Below are 27,155 nucleotides of genomic sequence, written 5' to 3'. Positions count from 1 at the left end.
TTGCTTGAAGATGATTGGCCCATCCATGTCCAATGTTGATTGCCACCTCTAAACTGCAGGGCCCGCTGATACCTGTATTTTTAAAGAAGTGGCTGAGCAGTACACTGCCAAGGCTGCTCTTTGTGGGGGGGGGGGGTCAGAGATTTATGATTATTTGACCATGCGTGCTTTATTCCTGGAAACACGTCAAGGTGAAATGTATCTCCTGCAGAGAGAGTGACAAGGGGGGGTTGGGGGGGGGCCAGACCGCGGAGAGCGTAAATCACAATGAAGGCCAGCAATCCGGACTCAATTTCTCAGCAGTTCTTAAATCTTCAGTAATGAGAACCTTCCATGGTTGCAGTCTTGCTGTTAACCTCTCCACCACCCAATCCTCCCCATCCACACCGAGCCCTTCTATTTGTTCTGAGATTTGTAGGAAAACTTTATTTAACAAAACTGGTCGGAATCTGCAATCATTTCAACAATTGAAGCATTGGTGTCAGTGGACAGTGCCCCCCTAAGAGGAGAGAACACCCCAAATCCTTGGTGTCAGTGGATAGCGGGCTTCAAGGAGAAAAGGCTCCACCCACAAAAAATCTGTCAATGGGTTCATGGCCCCAGGAGGGAATAGCCCCCAAATCATTGGTGTCAGTGGATAGCGGCCCCTAGGAGATGACACCCTAAATCTTTGGTGTTGGTGGGATTATGGCTCCAGGAAAGAATAGCCCCCAAATCTTTGGAGTCATTGGGAAAGTGGCCCTCAGGGGAGAAAAGCCCTTCAAATCATTGGTGTCAGTAGGACAGTGGACCCCCAGCAGAGAATACTCCTCAATTCATTGGTGTCAGCAGGACAGTGGACCCCGAGCAGGGAAAACCCCTCAATTCATTGGTGTCAGCAGGACAGTGGACCCCCAGCAGGGAAAACCCCTCAATTCATTGGTGTCAGTGGGACAGTGGACCCCCTATAAGAGAATACCCCCTCAATTCATTATTCTTGGAGGGATAGTGGCCACCAGGGAAGAATAGCCCCCAAATCTTTGGTGTCAGTGGGATAGTGGCCCCCAGGAGAGAATAGTCCTTTAAATAATTTATGTCAGAGGATAGTGGCCCCCCAGAAGAGGATACCCCTCAATTAATCGGTGTCATGAGGATAGTAACCACCAGTGGGATCATGGCCCCAGGAGAAAATAGACCCAAAATCATTGGTGTCAGTGTATAGTGGCCCCTCAAGAGACAATAACCCCCAAAATCACTGGTGTCAGTGGAATAGTGGCCCCCCCAAGAGGCAATAACCCTCAAATCATTGTTGCCAGTGGAGCAGTGGCCCCTAAGAGAGAATAGATCCTCAATTCACTGGTATTAGTGGCCCTAAGGAAGAATACCCTCATATAGTGGTCCCTAGGGAAGAAGAGCACCCACATTTTTGTTTTAAGAGGGATAGTGACCCCCAGGGGGGAATAGCTCAAAATGATTGGTGTCAGTGAGCTAGTGCCCTGCCCCCCAGGGAGAAATAATCCCTAAATCATTGGTGTAGGTGGTATAGTGCCCCCCCCCCCCCAGAGAGAATAGCCCCCAAATTATTGGTGTCAGTGGGATAATGGCTTACAGGAGTGAATAGCACCTAAATCATTGGTGTTGGTGGTATAGTGCCCCCCCCCCCCCCCCAGGAAGGAAAAGCCCCTTAATCATTGGTGTTGGTGGTACAGTGGCCCCCAGGAGAGAATAGCCCCTAAATCATTGATGGTGGTGGTATAGTCCCCCCCCCAGGAAGGAAAAGCCCCTTAATCATTGGTGTTGGTGGTACAGTGACTCCCAGGAGAGAATAGCCCCTAAATCATTGGTGGTGGTGGTATAGTGGCCCCCCAGGAAGGAAAGCCCTTTAATCATTGGTGTTGGTGGTATAGTGGCCCCCAGGAGAGAATAGCCCCTAAATCATTGGTGGTGGTGGTGTAGAAGCCCCCCAGGACAGAATAGCTCCTAAATCATTGGTGGTGGTGGTGGTGGTATAGAAGCCCCCCAGGAAAGAATAGCCCCTAAATCATTGGTTTTGTGGGTAGTATAGTGGCCCCCAGGAGAGAATAGCCCCTAAATCATTGGTGGTGGTGGTATAGTGCCCCCCAGGAGAGAATAGCACCATTGGTGGTGGTGGTATAGAGGCCCCCAGAAGGGAATAGCCCCTAAATCATTGGTGGTGGTGGTATAGTGGCCCCTAGGAGAGAATAGCCCCTAAATCATTGGTGGTGGTGGTATAGTGGCCCCCAGGATAGAATAGCTCCTAAATTATTGGCAGTATAGTGGCCACTAAGAAGGAATAGCCCCCAAATTTTTGGTTTCAGTGGGATAGTGGCCCCCAGGAGAGAATAGCTCCAAATTATTGGTGTCAGTGGAACAGTGGGCCCTTGGGGAGAATGGCCCTCCAAATCATTGGTGTCAGTGGAACAGTGGGCCCTTGGGGAGAATGGCCCTCCAAATCATTGGTGTCAGTGGAACAGTGGGCCCTTGGGGAGAATGGCCCTCCAAATCATTGGTGTCAGTGCCTACTGAGTAATTCCAGGCATGGTACATTCATTCATAGGTATGGTGGTGGAATCCCGGTATTTTTGGTGATGCCCCAGGGGCCCATCAGGGAACACTTCCAGGTCCCCACAAGGCTCGGGACCAACCCTGCACACAGATCGTCTTGAACCTCTCCTTTACTTGCAGAGAATTGGTCCATCTTTGCCCAAATTTCATGATCACCTCTGATCTGTAGGGTCTGCTGGTAGCTTTAAGGAGGTGGCAAAGCCATATAACTGCCAGGTCTGCTTTATGGGGGGGGGGGCAGAGATTTCTGAGCGTTTCGTTCTCGCCTGCTTCATTCCTGGAAACACGTCAAGGTGAAATGGATCTCCTGCAGAGAGCGTGACACGGGGGTGACACCGCGGAAAGCGTAAGTCACAATTGTGTGGGGGAAGGGGGGTTTTAGCAGAGCGCAGGAAAACTCACTGAATTCACACCGCCGTGCGTCTAATGAGCACGCCGGAAACACACGTGTGGGAGAGACGCCTTCTCACATCATTACGTCCTCCCGGTAATTACCAGAGACCACGGGGGGCTCCTGTAATCCCGGGAACCAGAGTTGGCGTCTTAAAGAGGACCTTCACCTTCTGCAGGACTGCAGAGCCAACCGCGCCGACGGAGATACCGCCTTTTACTTTTCTTATCCAGGGCAGGATTTTCAATATGAAGCCGAGGTGAAGAAGTGGAGAACACGGGGACAGGACCTCCAACTGGGAACATGACCTCCAACTGGGAACATGACCTCCAACTGGGAACATGACCTCCAACTGGGAACATGAACTCCAACTAGGAACATGGGGACAGGACCTCCATCTAGGAACACGGGGACATGACCTCCAACTAGGAACACGGGGACAGGACCTCCAACTAAGAACACGGGGACAGGACCTCCATCTAGGAACAGGAGGACATGATCTCCAACTGGGAACACGAGGACAGGACCTCCAACTAGGAGAATGGGGACATGACCTCCGACTAGGAACAGGGGGACATGACCTCCAACTGGGGACATGGAGACAGGACCTACATCTAAGAACACGGGGAACATGACCTCCAACTAGGAACACAAGGACATGATCTCCAACTAGGAACAGGGGGACACGACCTCCGAATGGGAACACAGGGACATTACCTCCAACTAGGAACACGAGGACATGATCTCCAACTAGGAACACGAGGACATGATCTCCAACTAGGAACACGAGGACATGATCTCCAACTAGGAACACGAGGACATGACCTCCAACTAGGAACACGAGGACATGATCTCCAACTAGGAACACAAGGACATGATCTCCAACTAGGAACAGGGGGACACAACCTCCGAATGGGAACACAGGGACATGACCTCCAACTAGGAACACGAGGACATGATCTCCAACTAGGAACACGAGGACATGATCTCCAACTAGGAACACGAGGACATGATCTCCAACTAGGAACACGAGGACATGACCTCCAACTAGGAACACGGGAACATGACCTTCAACTAGGAACACGAGGACATGATCTCCAACTAGGAACACGGGGACATGATCTCCAACTAGGAACACGGGGACATGATCTCCAACTGGGAACACGGGGACATGACCTCCAACTAGGAACACAGGAACATGACCTCCAACTAGGAACACGGGGATATGACCTCCAAATGGGAACACAGGCACAGGACCTCCAACTAGGAACACGGGGATATGACCTCCAAATGGGAACACAGGCACAGGACCTCCAACTAGGAACAAGGAAACAGGATCTCCAACTAGGAACACGGAAACAGGATCTTCAACTAGGAACACGGAAACAGGATCTTCAACTAGGAGCACAGGGACAGGACCTCCAAGTAGGAACACAGGGACAGGATCTCCAACTAGGAACATGACCTCCAACTAGGAAAACAAGGACAGAACCTCCAAGTAGGAACACAGGGACAGGACCTACAACTAGGAACAAGGGGACAGGACCTCCAACTAGGAAAACAAGGACAGAACTTCCAAGTAGGAACACAGGGACAGGGCCTACAACTAGGAACACGGGGACATGACATGCAACTAGGAAAACAAGTACAGGACCTCCAACTAGGAAAACCAGGACAGGATCTCCAACTAGGAACACGGGGACAGGCCCTAAACTAGGAACCTGGGTGGTCTAGGGCGACCCTATGCATGACAAACACCCCAAAGTATCTCCAGAACCTTTTCATTCGTGGAGTGTCGGTGTTTTTTCAGTGTGCGTTTTGGTGCATTTAAAAAAACGCGGCAAAATGCGGTCTGCTACCCGAGCCGGGGGTACGAGTAACAATTCCCGGAACCGCAAGCGCGACCCGCAATTGTAACACCTTTCTGAAACGCGTGGAAAAACGCACATTTCTGTTTTGACATGCGTTTAGGAAAAATGCAGCCTATGTGGATTCAAACATGCTTGGGACAAACATAGATCTATACTCAGACAAGGTAACAAAAAAAAAAAAATATGTATAAATAAAAAAATAAAACCAAAAAACCCCCCAAAAATACAAAAACATATATTAAAAAAATAAATAATATAAATAAATAAAATAATTTAAAAATACACAAACGTATTTAAAAAAAATACAAAAAACATGCATAAATTAGGGAGACAGAAACAAAGCCCAAAAAATACAAAAACATATATATATAAAAAAAAACAAAACAAAAAATACATTAATATGCATAAATTGAAAAAAAAACAAAAACAAAAATACAAAATCATATATAAATAAAAAAATAGTAAAAAATGTATAAAAAAAAAACATAAATAAAAAAACCCAAAAACACAAAAACGTAATATATGTACTGTACTGTATAAACTAAAAATAAATAAATAAAAATATGTATAAATAAACAAAAACCGGAAAAAAAACAAAATTACAAAAACATGTGTAAACTAAAGAAAAACAAAAAGTACAAAAAGAAAAAATTCAAAAATATGTAAGAATAAAAAAATAAAACCACCCCCCTTCTAAAAAAATACAAAAGACATGTACGATTTAAAGAAAAACAAAAAAACACAAGAACATATGTAAATAAAAAAAACACAAAATACAATAATATGAATAAATGAAAGAAAAAATACAAAAACATATATAAATAAAAACAAAAAAAATACAAAAACGTGTTAAAAAATTAAATAAATACAAAAACATGTATATATAAAAATACAAAAAATAGGAAAATATGTATAAATAAAAAACAAAAATAAAAAATATTCATAAATAAAAAATAATACAAAAACACATAAAAATGAAAAAACAAAAAGTTTTATAAATACAAAAAAAATACAAAAAACATGTATAAAAAAGTCAAAAACATGTATAAATAAAAAAAAATACAAAAATAAAATGATCAACATAAAAAAAATACAAAACATGTATAAATTAAAAAAAATACAAAAATATGTAAGAATAAAAAAATAAAACCACCCCCCTTCCAAAAAAATACAAAAGACATGTACGAATTAAAGAAAAACAAAAAAACACAAGAACATATGTAAATAAAAAAACACAAAATACAATAATATGAATAAATGAAAGAAAAAATACAAAAACATATATAAATAAAAACAAAAAAAGTACAAAAACGTGTTAAAAAAATAAATAAATACAAAACATGTATATATAAAAATACAAAAAATAGAAAAATATGTATAAATAAAAAACAAAAATAAAAAAATATTTATAAATAAAAAATAATACAAAAACATGTAAAAATAAAAAACAAAAAGTTGTATAAATACAAAAAAATACAAAAAACATGTATAAAAAAAAGTCAAAAACATGTATAAATCAAAAAGAAAATACAAAAATAAAATGATCAACATAAAAAAAAATACAAAACATGTATAAATTAAAAAAAAAATACAAAAATATGAATACATAAAAAAAATAATAAAAAAAACTGGGGGCAGACTCAATGGTCTTTATCTGTTGTCTTTTTTCGATGTCAGTCCCGGGCGGTGCGGATTGGTATAGGATTGGGGGTGGCGGTGTTGGTGGAGTGATGCATCTTGGGATTGGTAGGCAGGTTCTCTTTGATGAATGATTTATCAGGTATTGATTGATTGATTACACCTCGCAGATTTTTATTGGATTTCTCTTCTCCTGAGTGCGGAGATCGGCGGCGCACACCGATGAATAATTAAAGCCGCGCAGAGACGTGTCGGGAGAAGAGGGGGAGGGGGGGGCGCTGTACCTGCATGGAGACAGAATATCACAGAGCACCTCTGACACGCCTCACTCTGGTTGCACCGCACACTGCGAGCGTCTCACAATGTGCATTCGAAGCTGCAGCAAGTCACACAGAGCTCCGCCCCATTTCCTGGCTGGAGGACGTCCGGTCCGGCATCATTTAGACTGCTGTCCCTGGCCCCGCCCCTTTCATTCATTGGATTTATTTCTGTCAATCATGGAGGCTCAGCATCACATGTGGGCGTTACCTATACAAATACAGCCTGCCTAGGAACGCCCACTCCTCCAGACTGATACCCAGCTCATCAAGGCATTTTGATATTTGCATAACTCCTCCCACTCCTTTCATCAAGGTTAAAGGGTCTTGAGGTGGGGTGCTGTGTTCAGGAAGTCCCTCCCACCAGCCGTGATCTGCCTGCATTGCATAGAGAAGCACAGGGACCCAGTGATGACATCACCGGGTATATAATAAGGCTCCTCCCACCAGCCATGATCTGCCTGCATTGCATAGAGAAGCACAGGGACCCAGTGATGACATCACCGGGTATATAATAAGGCTCCTCCCACCAGCCGTGATCTGCCTGCATTGCATAGAGAAGCACAGGGACCCAGTAATGACATCACCGGGTGTATAATAAGGCTCCTCCCACCAGCCATGATCTGCCTGCATTGCATAGAGAAGCACAGAGACCCAGTGATGACATCACCGGGTATATAATAAGGCTCCTCCCACCAGCCATGATCTGCCTGCATCGCATAGAGAAGCACAGAGACCCAATGATGACCTCACCGGGTATATAATAAGGCTCCTCCCACCAGCCGCGATCTGCCTGCATTGCATAGAGAAGCACAGAGACCCAGTGATGACATCACCGGGTGTATAATAAGTAATGGAATGGGAAGAGAGTTTTATTGAGCTATTGGTTGTTCCTGTGACCCCCCAGTGTGCAATATAGAGGGTGACAACACTTCTAGTTATGCAGACTCCACCCCCTCTCCCGCCTCCTACCTGCACTTTGAATGCCGGTGACACCCTTCCCCCACTTTCTCCTTGCTGACCTCACCTACTGACCACAACCAAGATGGAGGAAATCTACCCAGCTTGCCAACACTAACCTATCATCGGCCCGGCATGCTGCTTCCATTGGCTTCAGTCACCTAAACAGGCAGAAGGGTGAAATCTTCTGACGGGGACACCTGGGGGGGGGGGGGGGTGGAGGTAATCCGCAATCCCTGCCGCTGCATCCTGGACCGCCTCCTCGCAGATATACAGCTGTCTACATCAAAGGCTCCTGACCCCCCCCCCCCCTCACACATCTGTCGTTTTTTTGCAGCTTGCTACAGCTTTGACCCCCCCGGGTAGTTTTTTGCTGCAGCTTTGACCCCTACAGCAGCTTGCTGTAGCTTTAATCGTTTAGGCTTTTAGCAGCTTGCTGTAGCTTTGATGGCTGTCTGTCCATAAATGGTAACATTTGCCCCTACCCCCGCGGTGTCGCAGCGATGCGATTTACATTCCGGGCTGAGTATTATAAATCTGCAGCCGGCCACGTTGGGGTCCATGGGGGGGGGGGGGTGCAGAAAGTATTCCAGCCCATTATCATAGGTCACCAGGAGGGGGCGCCCCGTATTCCACTCATTCTGTAAGGGAAGATTTATTCAGCGGATAAAGGGAGGATTTCAGTCCAGGGGGAGGAGCCGGTACACCTGGAGGATGGAGGGGGATTTCAGTCCAGGGGTGGAGCGGGTACACCCGAAGGATGGAGGGAGGATTTCAGTCCGGGGGGAGGAGCCGGTACACCCGGAGGATGAAGGGAGGATTTCTGTCCAGGGGGAGGAGCCGGTACACCCAGAGGATGGAGGGAGGATTTCAGTCCTTGGGGAGGAGCCTGTTCACCTTGAGGATAAAGGGAGGATTTCAGTCCTGGGGGAGGAGCCGGTACACCCGGAGGATGGAGGGAGGATTTCAGTCCAGGTGGAGGAGCCGGTACACCCAGAGGATAAAGGGAGGATTTCAGTCCAGGGGGAGGAGCCTGTACACCCAGAGGATAAAGGGAGGATTTCAGTCCTGGGGGAGGAGCCGGTACACCCGGAGGATGAAGGGAGGATTTCTGTCCGGGGGGAGGAGCCGGTACACCCGGAGGATGGAGGGAGGATTTCAGTCCAGGGGGTGGAGCCTGTACACCCGGAGGATGGAGGGAGGATTTCAGTCCTGGGGGTGGAGCCGGTACACCCAGAGGATGGAGGGAGGATTTCAGTCCAGGGGGAGGAGCCGGTACACCCAGAGGAAGGAGGGAGTATTTCAGTCCAGGGGGAGGAGCCTGTACACCCTGAGGATAAAGGGAGGATTTCAGTCCAGGGGGAGGAGCCTGTACACCCTGAGGATAAAGGGAGGATTTCAGTCCAGGGGGGGGAGCCTGTACACTCGGAGGTCATAGGTCAGATTTAAATCTGCCGGAACATTTCCTGGTTTGTTGCATTAATGGAAAATCTGACCACAGTTATCTGACCACATAAACCAAACCGCATTACACAACACACATGGTGGCCTACTAACGTGTTCTGGTCATTTAGTAATGGGGGGGGGGGGGGGGGGGAATGGACCAGGTCCTCTCTTGGCTTGTTCACCGACCCCTCTGGCGGTCGGAATGATCACATGACCGGGGGCTCCTCTGATTGGCTGTCACTGTACAGCTGGCTCACATCTCCTGAACCCGAGCCCAGTCCAGTCTGTCGGTTTGAACATCCAATTATCTAAGGATGAATGGAAGGTCGGCCGATTGAAATTCAAGCATCGGCTCCGGGAATGTTCTCCAGCCTGCTGGAAGATCTCTGCCCCCCCCCCCTCTATGGTCATTATTGAAGCCTCAGTGGTAGGGTGACCAGTTCCTCACCTTCGGGTCGGCCTGGCCCAGTCGTCGGATTGGTGGACCTCTGCCTGACATCTGAGGGAAGCCAGCTTTGCTCTCTCCGGCTATTGCACAACGCCAGAGAGGGGGAGCGCGTCCACCGCGCCAAGAACTCATCGACCCGCCGCGCTGGAGTAACCCCTGAATGGCTGACTCAGCGACTGTCCGCTGGGAGGATGGAGGAGCCAACGCTCACAAATCTCAGCCACATGTCCGGGAGACCCCCAGATGAGCGGGCGTAGGGGGGGCCCTAGGGGGGGCGATGGGGCCCCGACAAATATTTCTACAGATAGTACATTGCACAATCATTCCCATATCAGAAGCCGGCTTAACCCCCCCCCCCCCAAATCCATATCATTAGCCCCGCAATTTGCGTCTCTCATCTTCATCACATGCCAAAAAATTCTCCAATCTCTGCATTTCCTTTTCATTAAATATCGATCGTCCAATGACTGCAGATCTGAGGGACGTTCATTATTTGATTTTATTGTTTCTGTCTCACATTGCTCCCCTGGGTGGGGGAGGGGGGAGGGGGGGTCTCTTTTCTTACCACCGGTGTCCCCGGTGTTCCAGAATCAGGGGGATTGTTGGGGGTTCAGGTCAGACGTTCGGTTGTTCAGGGAAATGATGGATGTGGATGGGCTGCAGATGTCAGGGGAGCGCAGGGAGTGTTTCCAATAAAATGTTCTCAGCTTGTACTTTCCTCAATATAATGATGGAGAGAGAGAGAAAGAATGGAGGGGGGCAAGAAAGAGAGAGAGTGCCGGAGAGACAGAAAGACAGAGAGAGAGTGCCGGAGAGACAGAAAGACAGAGAGAGAGTGCCGGAGAGACAGAAAGAAAGAGTGGGGGGGGGAGACAGAAAGAAAGAGTGGGGGGGGGAGACAGAAAGAGAGAGAGAGAGAGTGACAGAGAGACAGAAAGACAGAGAGAGAGTGCCGGAGAGACAGAAAGAAAGAGAGAGAGAGTGCCGGAGAGACAGAAAGAAAGAGTGGGGGGGGGAGACAGAAAGAAAGAGTGGGGGGGGGGAGACAGAAAGAGAGAGAGAGAGTGCCGGAGAGACAGAAAGAAAGAGTGGGGGGGGGAGACAGAAAGAAAGAGAGAGAGTGCCAGAGAGACAGAAAGACAGAGAGAGAGTGCCGGAGAGACAGAAAGACAGAGAGAGAGTGCCGGAGAGACAGAAAGAAAGAGAGAGTGCCGGAGAGACAGAAAGAAAGAGAGAGAGTGCCGGAGAGACAGAAAGAAAGAGTGGGGGGGGGACAGAAAGAAAGAGTGGGGGGGGAGACAGAAAGAGAGAGAGAGAGTGATGGAGAGACAGAAAGACAGAGTGGGGGGGGGAGAGACAGAAGGAAAGAGTGGGGGGGGAGAGACAGAAAGACACAGAGAGAGAGTGCCGGAGAGACAGAAAGAAAGAGTGGGGGGGTAGACAGAAAGAAAGAGTGGGGGGGGGACAGAAAGAAAGAGTGGGGGGGGGACAGACAGAAAGACAGAGAGAGAGAGTGTCGGAGAGACAGAAAGAAAGAGTGGGGGGGGGAGACAGAAAGAAATAGAGAGAGTGCCGGAGAGACAGAAAGAAAGAGTGGGGGGGGAGAGACAGAAAGAAAGAGTGGAGGGGGAGAGACAGAAAGACAAAGAGAGAGTGCCGGAGAGACAGAAAGAAAGAGTGGGGGGGGAGAGAGACAGAAAGAATGAGTGGGGGGGGGGAAGAGACAGAAGGAAAGAGTGGGGGGGGGGGTGAGACAGAAAGACAGAGAGAGTGTGCTGGAGAGAAAGAAAGAAAGAAAGAGTGGGGGGGGGGGAGACAGAAAGAAAGAGTGGGGGGGAGAGACAGAAAGACAGAGAGAGAGTGCCGGAGAGACAGAAAGAAAGAGTGGGGGGGGGTGAGACAGAAGGAAAGAGTGGGGGGGAGACAGAAAGTCAGAGAGAGAGTGCCGGAGAGACAGAAAGAAAGAGTGGGGGGGGGAGACAGAAAGACAGAGAGAGAGTGACGGAGAGACAGAAAGAAAGAGTGGGGGGGGAGAGAGACAGAAAGAATGAGTGGGGGGGGGGGAAGAGACAGAAGGAAAGAGTGGGGGGGGAGACAGAAAGACAGAGAGAGAGTGCTGGAGAGAAAGAAAGAAAGAGTGGGGGGGAGACAGAAAGAAAGAGAGAGAGTGCCGGAGAGACAGAAAGAAAGAGTGGGGGGGAGACAGAAAGACAGAGAGAGAGTGCCGGAGAGACAGAAAGAAAGAGTGGAGAGGGGGGGGAGAGACAGAAAGAAAGAGTGGGTGGGGAGGAGAGACAGAAAGACAGAGAGAGTGCCGGAGAGACAGAAAGAAAGAGTGGGGAGGGAGAGACAGAAAGACAGAGAGAGAGAGTGCCGGAGAGACAGAAAGAAAGAGTGGGGGGGGGGGGAGACAGAAAGACAGAGAGAGAGTGCCGGAGAGACAGAAAGAAAGAGTGGGGGAGAGAGAGAGACAGAAAGACAGAGTGCCGGAGAGACAGAAAGAAAGAGTGGGGGGGGACAGAAAGAAAGAGTGGGGGGGGGAGAGACAGAAGGAAAGAGTGGGGGGGGAGAGACAGAAAGACAGAGTGCTGGAGAGACAGAAAGAAAGAGTGGGGGGGGGGAGAGAGACAGAAAGACAGGGAGAGAGTGCTGGAGAGACAGAAAGAAAGAGGGGGGGGGGGAGTCAGAAAGACAGAGAGAGAGTGCCGGAGAGACAGAAAGAAAGAGAGAGAGTGCCAGAGAGACAGAAAGAAAGAGTGGGGGGGAGAGAGACACAGAGAGAGAGTGCCGGAGAGACAGAAAGAAAGAGTGGGGGGGAGAGAGACAGAAAGACAGAGAGAGAGTGCTGGAGAGACAGAAAGAAAGAGTGGGGGGGAGAGAGACAGAAAGACAGAGAGAGAGTGCTGGAGAGACAGAAAGAAAGAGTGTGGGGGGGAGAGACAGAAAGAAAGAGTGGGGGGGGGAGAGACAGAAAGACAGAGAGAGAGTGCTGGAGAGACAGAAAGAAAGAGTGGGGGGGAGACAGAAAGAGAGAGAGAGAGTGCCGGAGATACAGAAAGAAAGAGTGGGGGGGGGGGAGACAGAAAGACAGAGAGAGAGTGCCAGAGATACAGGAAGAAAGAGTGGGGGGGAAGAGACAGAAAGAAAGAGAGAGAGTGCTGGAGAGACAGAAAGAAAGAGTGGGGGGGGGGGGAGAGACAGAAAGAAAGAATGGGGGGGGGAAGAGACAGAAGGAAAGAGTGGGGGGGGAGACAGAAAGACAGAGAGAGAGTGCCGGAGAGACAGAAAGAAAGAGTGGGGGGGAGACAGAAAGAGAGAGAGAGAGTGCCGGAGATACAGAAAGAAAGAGTGGGGGGGGGAGACAGAAAGACAGAGAGAGAGTGCCAGAGATACAGGAAGAAAGAGTGGGGGGGGAGACAGAAAGAGAGAGAGAGAGTGCCGGAGAGACAGAAAGAAAGAGTGGGGGGGGGGAGAGACAGAAAGACAGAGAGAGAGTGCCAGAGATACAGGAAGAAAGAGTGGGGGGGAAGAGACAGAAAGAAAGAGAGAGAGTGCCGGAGAGACAGAAAGAAAGAGTGGGGGGGGGGGAGAGACAGAAAGAAAGAATGGGGGGGGGAAGAGACAGAAGGAAAGAGTGGGGGGGGGGGAGAGACAGAAAGACAGAGAGAGTGCCGGAGAGACAGAAGGAAAGAGTGGGGGGGGGAGAGAGACAGAAAGAGAGAGAGTGCCGGAGAGACAGAAAGAAAGAGTGGGGGGGGGAAGAGACAGAAAGAGAGAGAGAGAGTGCCGGAGAGACAGAAAGAAAGAGTGGGGGGGGGAAGAGACAGAAAGAGAGAGAGAGAGTGCCGGAGAGACAGAAAGAAAGAGTGGGGGGGGGGGAGAGACAGAAAGAGAGAGAGAGAGTGCCGGAGAGACAGAAAGAAAGAGTGGGGGGGGAGAGAGAGAGAGAAAGAGTGGAAGAGAGAGAGACAGTAAGCAAGCGTGAGAGAAAGTTAATGGGGACAGAGATGGGGGGTGGGGGGGGGGCAGATTTGGCATGTGAGAGGTAAGTCAGGGAGACAACATAAAGAGGGATGAAGGGTGGGGGGAGGTGAAAGGTGGGAAGACAAAGGTGGGGGGGGGGTTAAGAAAGAGAGAGGTAAATAGAGAAAAAGGGGGGTTTAATTAGAGAGAGATGGAGGGTTAAGGCAGAGAGAAAAGGAGGGAGAGGAGGCATTACAAGAGGTTAAGGAATGGGGGGGGGGGATTTAAGAGAGAGGGAGTTTGAGGAGAGAAATGGAGGGTAAGGTCCGGGGGGGGGATAAGGGAGAGGGAAAGAAAAAGAAGGTGTTAGGAGAGAGAAAACGGGGGTAATGGAGTGAGTGGGGGAGAGACAGACAGAGTTAAGGAATAGGAGGGGGGATAAAGGAGGGAGAGGGGGCGTTACAAGAGATAAAGAGTTAAGGGGGGGATTTAAGTGAGAGGGAATTTAAGGAGAGAGAAGGAGGGGGGGGGGGGTTAAGGAGAGGGATTGAAAAAGAAGGTGTTAGGAGAAAGAAAAGTGGGGTAAGGGAGTCGGTTAGGGAGTGAGTGGGGGAGAGGCAGAAAGAGTTAAGGAATAAGAGGGGGTGTAGAGGAGGGAGGGGGGTGTAAAGGAGGGAGGGGGGTGTAAACGGGGGAGGGGGTGTAGAGGAGGAGGCGGGGTAGAGGAGGGAGGGGGGTAAAGGAGGGAGGGGGTGTAAAGGAGGGAGGGGGGTGTAAAGGAGGGGTGTAGAGGAGGGAGGGGGTAAAGGAGGGAGGGGTGTAGAGGAGGGAGGGGGTAAAGGAGGGAGGGGGTGTAGAGGAGGAGGGGGTGTAAAAGAGGGAGGGGGTGTAGAGGAGGGAGGGGGTGTAAAAGAGGGAGGGGTGTAGAGGAGGGAGGGGGGTGTAAAGTGGGGGGGGGGAGTGTTAAGGAGGGAGGAGGTGTAGAGGAGGGAGGGGGGTGTAAAGGAGGGAGGGGGTGTAGAGGAGGGAGGGGGGTGTAAAGGAGGGGGGGTGTAGAGGAGGGAAGGGAGTAAAGGAGGGGGGTGTAAAGGAGGGAGGGGGGTGTAAAAGAGGGGGGGTGTAAAGGAGGGAGGGGGTGTAGAGGAGGGAAGGGGGTAAAGGAGGGGGGGTGTAAAGGAGGGAGGGGGTGTCGAGAAGGGAGGGGGGTGTAAAGGAGGAAGGGTGTGTAGAGGAGGGAGGGGGGTAAAGGAGGGAGGGGGTGTAAAGGAGGGAGGGGGTGTGAAGGAGGGAGGTGGTGTAGAGGAGGGGGGGGTGTAAAAGAGGGGGGGTGTAAAGGAGGGAGGGGGTGTAGAGGATGGAGGGGGGTTGAGGAGGAAGGGGGTGTAGAGGAGGGAGGGGGTGTAAAGGAGGGAGGGGGGTAAAGGAGGGAGGGGGGTAAAGGAGGGGGGGTGTAAAGGAGGGAGGGGGGTAAAGGAGGGAGGGGGTGTAAAGGAGGGAGGGGGTGTGAAGGAGGGAGGTGGTGTAGAGGAGGGAGGGGTGTAAAAGAGGGGGGTGTAAAAGAGGGGGGTGTAAAGGAGGGAGGGGGTGTGAAGGAGGGAGGTGGTGTAGAGGAGGGGGGGTGTAAAAGAGGGGGGGTGTAAAGGAGGGAGGGGGTGTAGAGGATGGATGGGGGTTGAGGAGGGAGGGGGTGTAGAAGAGGGAGGGGGTGTAAAGGAGGGAGGGGGGTAAAGGAGGGAGGGGGGTAAAGGAGGGGGGGTGTAAAGGAGGGAGGGGGTGTAGAGGAGGGAGGGGGGTTTAAATAGACAGAAAGAAGGGGTAAGGAAGGGAGGAGTACATAGAGCTCCTCTCTCCTCCATGGTCAGACATCGGCACACATTGTCCAGTTTCTGGTCTTCTCGCTCCCTCATAATGAGCGCCATCACCTTTATAGAGCCAGGCGCGGAGCGGGCAGAGGTCCTCTGCATGCGGCGCGGTCTTTTCTCAGCGGGGAAGTGGCGGCTCGGCGCGGTGAATGCCTCATTGTAATCATGTTAATTACTTTCTCATTTGAAACCAAAGACTTGAATTTCAAGTAGAGGATGAAGTAATTTAATGCTTAGCTGCCGACAGTCCTTCATGTTCCCGTACTCCGCCAGGCCGTGTGTGGACCCATTTATATTGTTATCTGCAGACTCAGATCTCTCTACGGGTTTTCTCTCTGGTCTCCTCCCCCACCCATGACTTGTTATGTCTCTGACCATTAGATTGTCCTCATAGATTATTGGTTTGTAAGAAAATTACGGTAAATATTTGATACAATTTTCCATTTCCTGGCGCCAACACGGCAGCATACATGTGGTAGTATATGCCATGGATTGGTACCGTCAAGGGAAATTGACAGTAAGTATTTGATACAAATTTCCGTCCTCCTGGCACCAACCTGGTGGCATACATGTGGTAACATTTGCCATAGATTGGTACCATCAAAGGAAAAATTTAGTAAGTATTTGATACAATTTTCCATTTTCCCAGCACCAACATGGCGGCATACAATGGTACTGTAGTATTTGCTGCCATGGACTGGCTCCTGGCACAACTTTCTATTTCCTGGCACCCACATGGCAGCATACATGTGGTAATATATGCCATGGATTGGTATCATCAAAAGAAAATTTTGGTAACTATTTGATACAATTTTAAATTTTCATGGTACCAATACGGCAGCATATTATGGTACTGTACTGCATGCTGCCATGGACTGGTACCTGGCAAAGAAAATTACGGTAAGTATTTCATACAACTTTCTATTTCCTGGCACCAACATGGCGGCATACATGTGGTAGTATATGCCATGGATTGGTACCATCAAAAGAAAATTTTGGTAACTATTTGAAACAATTTTAAATTTTCATGGTACCAACACGGCAGCATATTATGGTACTGTACTACATGCTGCCATGGACTGGCGCCTGGAAAAGAAAATTACAGTAAGAATTTTATACAATTTTCCATTTCCTGGCGCCAACATGGCAGCATAGATGTAGTAGTATCTGTCATGGATTGGTACCATCAAGGGAAATTGACAGTCAGTATTTGATACAAATTTCCGTCCTCCTGGCACCAACCTGGCAGCATACATGTGGTAACATTTGTCATAGATTGGTACCATCAAAGGAAACATTTTGTAAGTATTTTATACAATTTTCCATTTTCCCAGCACCAACATGGCGGCATACTATGGTACTGTAGAGTTTGTTGCCATGGACTGGCACCTGGCAAAGAAAATTCCGGTAAGAATTTGATACAATTTTCCATTTCCTGGCACCAACATGGCGGCATACATGTGGTAGTACATGCCATGGATTGGTACCATCAAAAGAAAATTTTGGTAACTATTTGATACAATTTTCCATTTTCATGGTACCAACACGGCAGCATATTATGGTACTGTACTGCATGCTGCCATGGACTGGCACCTGGCAAAGAAAATTACAGTAAGAATTTGATACAATTTTCCATTTTTACCACCCAACCCACCTCCAAACCCCCACAGCTTCCTCCATCACCGAGCTACAAAAATACATCTGTAACCAAAAATACTATAACACATTGAGAATTTAGAAATATTTATAGCAGTAAATCAGGAATGTCCACTTCACATTTGTAGCCCATAAAATGTTCGCTGGGCGTCGGAGGCTGAGGTTCTTCTTCAAGCTCCGGCTCGTGGGGTCCATTGGTCTGTTGGGTTCAGTCACTTATGAGCCCTCACAAAGCTTGAGAACCAAGGAATTAGAGATCTGAAATAAGTTAAGGTTTAACTAGCTGAAAGTAAGGGGGTGGGTCTTGATGGAGGCGTCCATGATAGAGAGACCTCAGGTGAGGTAGATGGGATGGCCAGTACCATCCTTGTCAGTTCCGAGGAAGAGAGACTTTGGTGTTGTAGGTCCTCATTGGCTATTCAGTAGCGAAGGACCTTGATTCTTCAAGGACATCACCAATGTATTCCGAGGAATGTACATCCATTCTTCTGATAATTAAGCCTTAACTTAGACAGGAACGTCTATAGACACAACGCAGATCCGGTCTTTCAAGTGGGGGGAAACCATATACAATTTGGAGACAGCTCCTTGCCGTTGGTGTCTGTAGTCCCTCACCTGCTCCATCTGTCGTTGCTAAGATACACGATGATGGCACTGTTGCGTGTGCTGGTTGACATGTCTACATGTGAGGAAGGCCAACCTTCCTCGGCTTTGGTCCATGTTTTAGGCAGTTTACTCCACCACCCTCCTTAGTGTCAATTGCCACTGCGAGGTGGAGACGTCTATGAGGTACAAACACGGTCTTGTTGAGGATTGAGAGTACCCCAAGTCACATAATCCCCCTGTGAAGGCCAGCAAAGATTCACCCGTGGGTGCTACTACTGCTGTGTTCGCCCAGTAGCCAGTAGGTTCGGACTTTGCCTTTGCCCTGGGAAAGAGAAGGATTGAGGTATGAGGAGCGTTGACCATGCTATGAAGAATGAGTAGAACATGTCTACAACGTGTCCTTACCTTCATCTCCACGTCTCCTCTGAGTTCCAGATCAAAGCAGCTGAACTCTTCTAAGACATTCCGCGTGTCTGTGGAGACGTGGATCTTTAGTGCTACAAAACACAAAAATATAGAAGACATGAAGGCAGAAGGGTGGGAGGTTCCTGGTCAGAACTGGTCACACCTGACGATGCCTGGTCAGAACTGGTCACACCTGACGATGCCTGGTCAGAACTGGTCACACCTGACGATGCCTGGTCAGAACTGGTCACACCTGACGATGCCTGGTCAGAACTGGTCACACATGATGATGGACCATATTAACCACTAAAGCAATGGAGGCATCTGGTGCTTTATACTCATTTCAAACTGGACAATAACCTCTAAGATAGTCCAAAAGGATAATACGTTCCAATCCGAGCCCAGATTGCTACCTCTCTGGAATCGTGAGTTCATGTATGTAGGACAAAACTTAAGAAGTCCTACCCTTCAGGACCCTGAAGAAACATCTACTGCCCCCCCACAAGAAGAAAACAAGAGTGGGTATTAGAAGTTGTGGTCATCGTATACCTCACTCCAACAGGCAATCTCACCTTCACCATTGGACTCCATACGAGATGCTGTGTTCACCGTATCTCCGAAGAGGCAGTATCGAGGCATCTTGAGACCCACGACTCCGGCACAGACGGGACCTAGACAGAAACAAAGCTTTATGATCAGCAGAACTGCCTGGCATTATTATCCGGGATTAAATGATGGACCCTCATAGTAGATTTACCAGCTAAGGAGTGTCTGCCTTTCGTGCAATTTTTCCTCCCCCCACTTCCTCGATAATCTGGGAACCCCTCTTCATTGCAGCAATGGAATCTAGGACACACCCACTGCATTCTCCTCCCTATCGCCAGGGCCGCTGATAAGGCAGTACAACCAGTCCTATTGTACTGGGCCCAGCCCCCATCAGCTAAACAGGGGGGCCCAGGGCAGCTTTATTGTTCATTTCTGCAGGGAAGTAGGTGGGGTGTAGGCATGGTTGTGGCCCCATCAGGAGGACTGTGTGGGGCCCCATGACTTCTAACATTCTAATCTCTGACATATAGTAAACCTAATGTATCAAAGTGTGTGTACTAGGAAGTTCCTCACAGCCATCTTCGGACTTACCTGACTAGTGATGCAGGGGAGAGAGGAAGTCACACAGCACAGATCCGCCCACTGCACAGGTGAAGAGCTCTGTGAAATCTGGCTGCAGGGAATTACTCTGTGACCCCTGTGCACACCAACGGCCTCTGTGTATGCTGTAACCCCCTGTGTCTCCAGAGACTCCTGTGTCTCCAGTGAACCCAGCATCACCAGTGACAACTATTTCTTCAGTGACCCCAGTGCTCTGGCGCGTCCAGAGTTCTCTATGTCTCCAGTATCACCTGCGGCCCTGTGTCTCCAGTGTCCCCTGCACCCCTCTTTCTCCAGTATCCCCTGCACCCCTGTGTCTCCAGTGTCCCCTGCACCCCTCTTTCTCCAGTATCCCCTGCACCCCTGTGTCTCCAGTGATCCCTGCACCCCTGTGTCTCCAGTGTCCCCTGCACCCCTGTGTCTCCAGTGTCCCCTGCACCCCTGTGTCTCCAGTGTCCCCTGCACCCCTGTGTCTCTAGTGATCCCTGCACCCCTGTGTCTCCAGTGTCCCCTGCACCCCTGTGTCTCCAGTGTCCCCTGAACCCCTGTGTCTCCAGTGATCCCTGCACCCCTGTGTCTCCAGTGTCCCCTGCACCCCTGTGTCTCCAGTGACATCTGTGTCTCCAGTGTCCTCTTCACCCATGTCTAGATTAACTCCTGTGTCTTCAGTGTGACCTGCACCCCTTTGCCTCCAGTGACTCCCATATCTCCAGTATCCACTGCACCCCTGTGTCTTCAGTATCCCCTGCAGCCCTGTGTCTCCAGTGTCCCCTGCACCCCTGTGTCTCCAGTGATCCCTGCACCCCTGTGTCTCCAGTGACATCTGTGTCTCCGGTGTCCTCTTCACCCATGTCTAGATTAACTCCTGTGTCTTCAGTGTGACCTGCACCCCTTTGCCTCCAATGACTCCCGCATCTCCAGTATCCACTGCACCCCTGTGTCTTCAGTATCCCCTGCAGCCCTGTGTCTCCAGTGATCCCTGCACCCTTGTGTCTCCAGTGTCCGCTGCACCCCTGTGTCTCCAGTGTCCCCTACATCCCTATGTCTACAATGACTCCTGTGTCTCCAGTGTCCCCTGCACCCCTTTGTCTCCAATGACTTCTGTGTCTCTAGTGTCCATTCCACCCCTGTGTCTAGAGTGACTCCTATGTCTTCAGTGTCACCTGCACCCCTTTGTCTCCAATGACTCCTGTGTCTCTGTGTCTCCAGTATCCTCAGTGTCTCCAGTACCCCTGTGTCTCCAGTGACCCCTGTGTCTCCAGTGAACCCTATGTCTCCAGTGACCCCTGTGTCTCCATTGATTCCTGTGTCTCCAGTGACTCCTGTGTCTCCGGTGACTCCTGTGTCTCCGGTGACTCCTGTGTCTCCGGTGACTCCTGTGTCTCCAGTGACCTCTATGCATCAGTGTCTACAATGAGTCCTGTGGTCTAGTGTCTCCAGTAACCTCAGTATCTCCTGGAATCCTGTGTCTACAATGTCTCCTGTGTCTCCAGTGCCCCCTGCGCTCTGATGTCTCCAGTGACTCTTGTGTCTCCAGTAACCCCTGTGCGTTAGTGTCTACAATGACTCCTGCGCTCTAGTGTCTTCAGCAACCTCAGGGTCTCCTTATTTCATGTGTCTCCAGTGACCCTTGCACTCCAGTGTCTCAAGTACTCCTGTGTCTTCAATCACCCCTGCACTCTGGTGCCTCCAGTACTCCTGTGACCCCTGTGCGCCTGTGCCTACAATGACTCCTGCGCTCTAGTGTCTCCAGTAACCTCAGTGTCTCCTGGTTTCCTGTGTCTCCAGTAACTCCTGTGTCTCCAGTGACCCCTGTGCGCCTGTGTCTACAATGACGCCTGCATCTCCAGTGTCTCCAGTAACCTCAGTGTCTCCTGTGTCTCCAGTGACTCCTGCACTCTGGTGTCTCCAGTACTCCTGTGTCTCCAGTGACCCCTGTGCGCCTGTGTCTACAATGACTCCTGTGTCTCCAGTGACCCCTGCACTCTGGTGCCTCCAGTACTCCTGTGTCTCCAGTGACCCCTGTGTCTACAATGACTCCTGTGTCTCCAGTGACCCCTGCACTCTGGTGCCTCCAGTACTCCTGTGTCTCCAGTGACCCCTGTGTGCCTGTGTCTACAATGACTCCTGTGTCTCCAGTGACCCCTGCACTCTGGTGTCTCCAGTACTCCTGTGTCTCCAGTGACCCCTGTGCGCCTGTGTCTACAATGACTCCTGTGTCTCCAGTGACCCCTGCACTCTGGTGCCTCCAGTACTCCTGTGTCTCCAGTGACCCCTGTGTGCCTGTGTCTACAATGACTCCTGTGTCTCCAGTGACCCCTGCACTCTGGTGCCTCCAGTACTCCTGTGTCTCCAGTGACCCCTGTGTGCCTGTGTCTACAATGACTCCTGTGTCTCCAGTGACCCCTGCACTCTGGTGTCTCCAGTACTCCTGTGTCTCCAGTGACCCCTGTGCGCCTGTGTCTACAATGACGCCTGCATCTCCAGTGTCTCCAGTAACCTCAGTGTCTCCTGTGTCTCCAGTGACCCCTTCACTCTGGTGTCTCCAGTACTCCTGTGTCTCCAGTGACCCCTGTGCGCCTGTGTCTACGATGACTCTTGCATCTCCAGTGTCTCCTGAGCTTTCTGTGTCACCCAGCATCCAGCGTCAGGAATTGACCCCCGAGCATCTTGTGCCATCCTGTGACTCCAGCACGCCCTTTGTGCCTCAGTGACACCAGCATCTCCATGTAGCCCTGTATTTCTTGAACGGCTCCTCTCCCAGTGGATAAGGACCCGTGTCTGTGACTCCCAGAAGCACAGCTAGCTCTGGGGAATGTCACAGTGCGTATATCTGCAGAGGTGGTGCTGCTTCGCTGAGCCGGCAATGACTGGCTCCAGCTCTGGACGAGACAAGGTAATAGGTTTGGCCCCGCCCCCTGCTCACCTGTATTAATTCCTATCCGAAGTCGCAGCTGCTGAGTGGGGCGATGTCGGATTTTAAATGTCTTGACGGCGTCCAGCAAGGCCAGAGACATCCGTGCGATCTCTCGGGCATGGAGCTTCCCATTGCGAACCGGCAGCCCGGACACCACCATGTACGCGTCACCGATCGTCTCCACCTAATAATCATCCCCGAAACAGACAAATTTATCATCAAACCTCTGTTAGACATTTTAGGACTGTAAAGGAGGCCTCCGCCTGCAGGCCTTACCTTGTAGACATCGAAGTTGTCTATGATGGCATCAAAGCAAGTGTAGAGATCGTTCAACAGCGTGACCACCTGAAAGAGGAAGCGACCCCATAAGACGAAAGCAGGAGGAGCCAGGCGGAGAAAGGAGGAGAAATAAAGAATTACTCTGCACCAAACTGATAGAAATCTCCCCCAACAGAGTCCCAAGGAAAGAGAGAGGAGACTCTCTATCAGTTCTAGAAGGGGTATGAGGTCTGAGAAATGATCATGTGACTCCAGAGTACCTGCATTGGCGTACTTTCAGCCGATAGCGACGTGAACCCCACAATGTCACTGAAGTAAATGGTGACGCTGTCAAAAGCCTCGGCCTGCACCGTCTCCCCTCTCTTCAGCTGCTCAGCCACAGAACTACAAGGATGGAAAGAGGCAGCATGACGATCCATAACGACTCTGCTCCTTCCTCTATAACTCTCCTCTCCTGACTCTGCTCTGCTGGAGGACTCTGCTCCTTCCTCTATAACTCTCCTCTCCTGAAATACTCTGCACTGCTGGAGGACTCTGCTCCTTCCTCTATAACTCTCCTCTCCTGAAATACTCTGCACTGCTGGAGGACTCTGCTCCTTCCTCTATAACTCTCCTCTCCTGACTCTGCTCTGCTGGAGGACTCTGCTCCTTCCTCTATAACTCTCCTCTCCTGAAATACTCTGCACTGCTGGAGGACTCTGCTCCTTCCTCTATAACTCTCCTCTCCTGAAATACTCTGCACTGCTGGAGGACTCTGCTCCTTCCTCTATAACTCCTCTCCTGAAATACTCTGCACTGCTGGAGGACTCTGCTCCTTCCTCTACAACTCTCCTCTCCTGAAATACTCTGCACTGCTGGAGGACTCTGCTCCTTACTCTATAACTGCTCTGCTGGAGGACTCTGCTCCTTCCTCTATAACTCCTCTCCTGACTCTGCTCTGCTGGAAGACTCTGCTCCTTCCTCTATAACTCTCCTCTCCTGAAATACTCTGCACTGCTGGAGGACTCTGCTCCTTTCTACAACTCTCCTCTCCTGAAATACTCTGCACTGCTGGAGGACTCTGCTCCTTACTCTATAACTGCTCTGCTGGAGGACTCTGCTCCTTCCTCTATAACTCCTCTCCTGACTCTGCTCTGCTGGAAGACTCTGCTCCTTCCTCTACAACTCTCCTCTCCTGAAATACTCTGCACTGCTGGAGGACTCTGCTCCTTCCTCTATAACTCTCCTCTCCTGAAATACTCTGCTCTGCTGGAGGACTCTGCTCCTTTCTATAACTCTCCTCTCCTGAAATACTCTGCACTGCTGGAGGACTCTGCTCCTTCCTCTATAACTCTCCTCTCCTGAAATACTCTGCACTGCTGGAGGACTCTGCTCCTTCCTCTACTCTCCTCTCCTGAAATACTCTGCACTGCTGGAGGACTCTGCTCCTTCCTCTACTCTCCTCTCCTGAAATACTTACTGAAATGATACTGAAGGTGCAGCAGACAAAAAGAAGTAAAGTTTGTGCGCCCCGTCTCCTCATACTCACTGGGGAAGTATCTGGTAGAGGAGAGCCTCAGCCTTGCGTTTCTCTTCCAGGTAGGCCTGCGTCCGGTCCTCCACCAACTCCTCCAGGTTATTGGCGTACTGCTCCATGCGGGACAGCAGATTGTCCAAGATGTTCGAGCTGTTCTCCCTGCGAAGAACAGACATGACGATGTACTCATAGGACCACCAACATACATGACGATGTACTCATAGGACCACCAACATACATAAACATGGACCACCAACATACATGACGATGTACTCATAGGACCACCAACATACATGACGATGTACTCATAGGACCACCAACAGACATGACGATGTACTCATAGGACCACCAACAGACATGACGATGTACTCAGAGGACCAACAGACATGACGATGTACTCATAGGACCACCAACAGACATGACGATGTACTCAGAGGACCACCAACAGACATGAAGATGTACTCAGAGGACCACCAACATACATGACGATGTACTCATAGGACCACCAACATACATGACGATGTACTCAGAGGACCAACAGACATGACGATGTACTCATAGGACCACCAACAGACATGACGATGTACTCAGAGGACCAACAGACATGACGATGTACTCATAGGACCACCAACATACATGACGATGTACTCATAGGACCACCAACATACATGACGATGTACTCATAGGACCACCAACATACATGACGATGTATTCATAGGACCATCAACATACATGACGATGTACTCATAGGACCACCAACAGACATGACGATGTACTCAGAGGACCAACAGACATGACGATGTATTCATAGGACCACCAACACACATAAACATGGACCACCAACATACATGACGATGTACTCATAGGACCACCAACAGACATGACGATGTACTCATAGGACCACCAACAGACATGACGATGTACTCATAGGACCACCAACAGACATGACGATGTACTCATAGGACCACCAACAGACATGACGATGTACTCAGAGGACCAACAGACATGACGATGTATTCATAGGACCACCAACAGACATGACGATGTACTCAGAGGACCAACAGACATGACGATGTATTCATAGGACCACCAACAGACATGACGATGTACTCATAGGACCACCAACAGACATGACAATGTACTCATAGGACCACCAACAGACATGACGATGTACTCATAGGATCACCAACAGACATGATGATGTACTCATAGGATCACCAACAGACATGACGATGTACTCATAGGATCACCAACATACATGACGATGTAGTGATAGGACCACCAATAGAAATGACAATGTACTCATGGGACCACCAACATACAAAACTCCTAAGAGAAAGAAAATGAGGCTGCAGGGAGCACCAGGACTGGTGAGGAATGTTACCTGGCCTCCTGTATGGTGTCAGTGGTCCAGATTGGCACACACGAGGCCCCTAATACCAACTAAAACATCTGAATAATTCTGGCCATGCCCCCCTCTCTATGGGAATCCCCCCTCCTGCCCAGTTAAATAGAAATCTTTAAGAGGAAGCTGAGCCCAGAGGCGTTCCCAGCATGCAGATCTTCACCTGTTGAACTTTCGTAGCAGAACTTTAATCTGGTTGAAGTCTGGCCGGTCTAGAGGGTCCTCCGCCCAGCACCTCTGCATGAGCACCCCCAGTTCCTGGATATGGCAGTAAAGGTTGGTGGACGGTCGGAAGTATGGCTTCTCCTGGCTCTTAACTCGATCTATGATTTCTGAAAGGAAAATTCAGAGAGTCAGGGAAATAACAGAAGAAAAAAGGAACCACGGCCCACTAAACCCTGCTGTCTGGTGGTGGGGTCAGCACCCTGGTCATTACACCCACCTTTGGGGCTATAGTCGCTGCTGTCCATGTAGAAGACCCCGTTTCTGAGAGCAATCTCCTGAAGTATAATGCCAAAACTGTAGACGTCTCCTTTCTGGGTCCCCTGAGGATCGGGGGATTCCATGCGGAGGAGCTCCGGAGCGGTCCACAGCCTCTCTACAACAATGGATGAGGAAAGACATCAGAATGGCAGCAGGTAGAAGGGTGAGAAGATCTCCTGAAGGGAGGCGATTCATCTTACTGGCAAAAAAAGCGTGAGAATCCTCGGCGTCCACCACCCCGCGGAAGCTGGCCAATCCGTAGTCGGTGATCTTCAGAACGAAGCGGCTGTCCACCACGCAGTTGCAGGACTTGAGGTTCCCGTGGGACCCAATGACGCTGTTGTGCAGGAAGAGCATTCCCTGGAGGACATTAAAAATATCACTTTGATTACTTTTATTTCCAGTGAGGTTCTATGTCCCCTGTCTGCACTGTGTCCCTGCTGTCCTCCCCAGTGAGGTTCTATGTCCCCTGTCTGCACTGTGTCCCTGCTGTCCTCCCCCAGTGGGGTTCTATGTCCCCTGTCTGCACTGTGTCCCTGCTGTCCTCCCCCAGTGAGGTTCTATGTCCCCTGTCTGCACTGTGTCCCTGCTGTCCTCCCCAGTGAGGTTCTATGTCCCCTGTCCACACTGTGTCCCTGCTGTCCTCCCCCAGTGAGATTCTATGTCCCCTGTCTGCACTGTGTCCCTGCTGTCCTCCCCCAGTGGGGTTCTATGTCCCCTGTCTGCACTGTGTCCCTGCTGTCCTCCCCCAGTGGGGTTCTATGTCCCCTGTCTGCACTGTGTCCCTGCTGTCCTCCCCCAGTGAGGTTCTATGTCCCCTGTCTGCACTGTGTCCCTGCTGTCCTCCCCCAGTGAGGTTCTATGTCCCCTGTCTGCACTGTGTCCCTGCTGTCCTCCCCAGTGAGGTTCTATGTCCCCTGTCCACACTGTGTCCCTGCTGTCCTCCCCCAGTGAGGTTCTATGTCCCCTGTCTGCGCTGTGCCCCTGCTGTCTTCCCCCAGTGAGGTTCTATGTCCCCTGTCTGCACTGTGCCCCTGCTGTCCTCCCCCAGTGAAGTTCTATGTCCCCTGTCTGCACTGTGTCCCTGCTGTCCTCCCCCAGTGAGGTTCTATGTCCCCTGTCTGCACTGTGTCCCTGCTGTCCTCCCCCAGTGAGGGTCTATGTCCCCTGTCTACACTGTGTCCTTGCTGTCCTCCCCCAGTGGGGTTCTATGTCCCCTGTCTGCACTGTGTCCCTGCTGTCCTCCCCAGTGAGGTTCTATGTCCCCTGTCTGCACTGTGT

At 50.2% G+C, this 27,155-nt stretch overlaps 2 protein-coding genes across 2 annotated transcripts in view; both read right to left on the bottom strand.

Annotated features, from left to right (window-relative positions):
- The window catches only part of ILF2 (interleukin enhancer binding factor 2), a 181,362-nt gene that overhangs the window by 12,124 nt on the left and 142,083 nt on the right, over window positions 1-27,155 (bottom strand). The gene's annotated exons all lie outside the window — the stretch shown is intronic.
- NPR1 (natriuretic peptide receptor 1) overlaps window positions 17,287-27,155 on the bottom strand; it is a 101,050-nt gene continuing 91,181 nt past the window's right edge. Inside the window, exons 13-22 of the mRNA XM_082275146.1 lie at window positions 26,075-26,234; window positions 25,834-25,989; window positions 25,555-25,723; window positions 23,999-24,145; window positions 22,731-22,854; window positions 22,468-22,536; window positions 22,201-22,375; window positions 18,701-18,799; window positions 18,129-18,220; window positions 17,287-18,045 (exon numbers count right to left, since the gene is read on the bottom strand). Coding sequence (XP_082131272.1) covers window positions 17,980-18,045; window positions 18,129-18,220; window positions 18,701-18,799; window positions 22,201-22,375; window positions 22,468-22,536; window positions 22,731-22,854; window positions 23,999-24,145; window positions 25,555-25,723; window positions 25,834-25,989; window positions 26,075-26,234 — 1,257 coding nt within the window. The 3' untranslated portion in view covers window positions 17,287-17,979. The remainder of the gene's footprint in view (window positions 18,046-18,128; window positions 18,221-18,700; window positions 18,800-22,200; window positions 22,376-22,467; window positions 22,537-22,730; window positions 22,855-23,998; window positions 24,146-25,554; window positions 25,724-25,833; window positions 25,990-26,074; window positions 26,235-27,155) is intronic.

The sequence above is a fragment of the Pelophylax lessonae genome (assembly GCF_965119305.1).
Source record: "Pelophylax lessonae genome assembly, chromosome: 13".
NCBI lineage: Eukaryota > Metazoa > Chordata > Amphibia > Anura > Ranidae > Pelophylax > Pelophylax lessonae.
The sequence above is the reverse complement of the archived record's forward strand: the minus strand, read 5'-3'. Positions and strand labels throughout refer to the sequence as shown.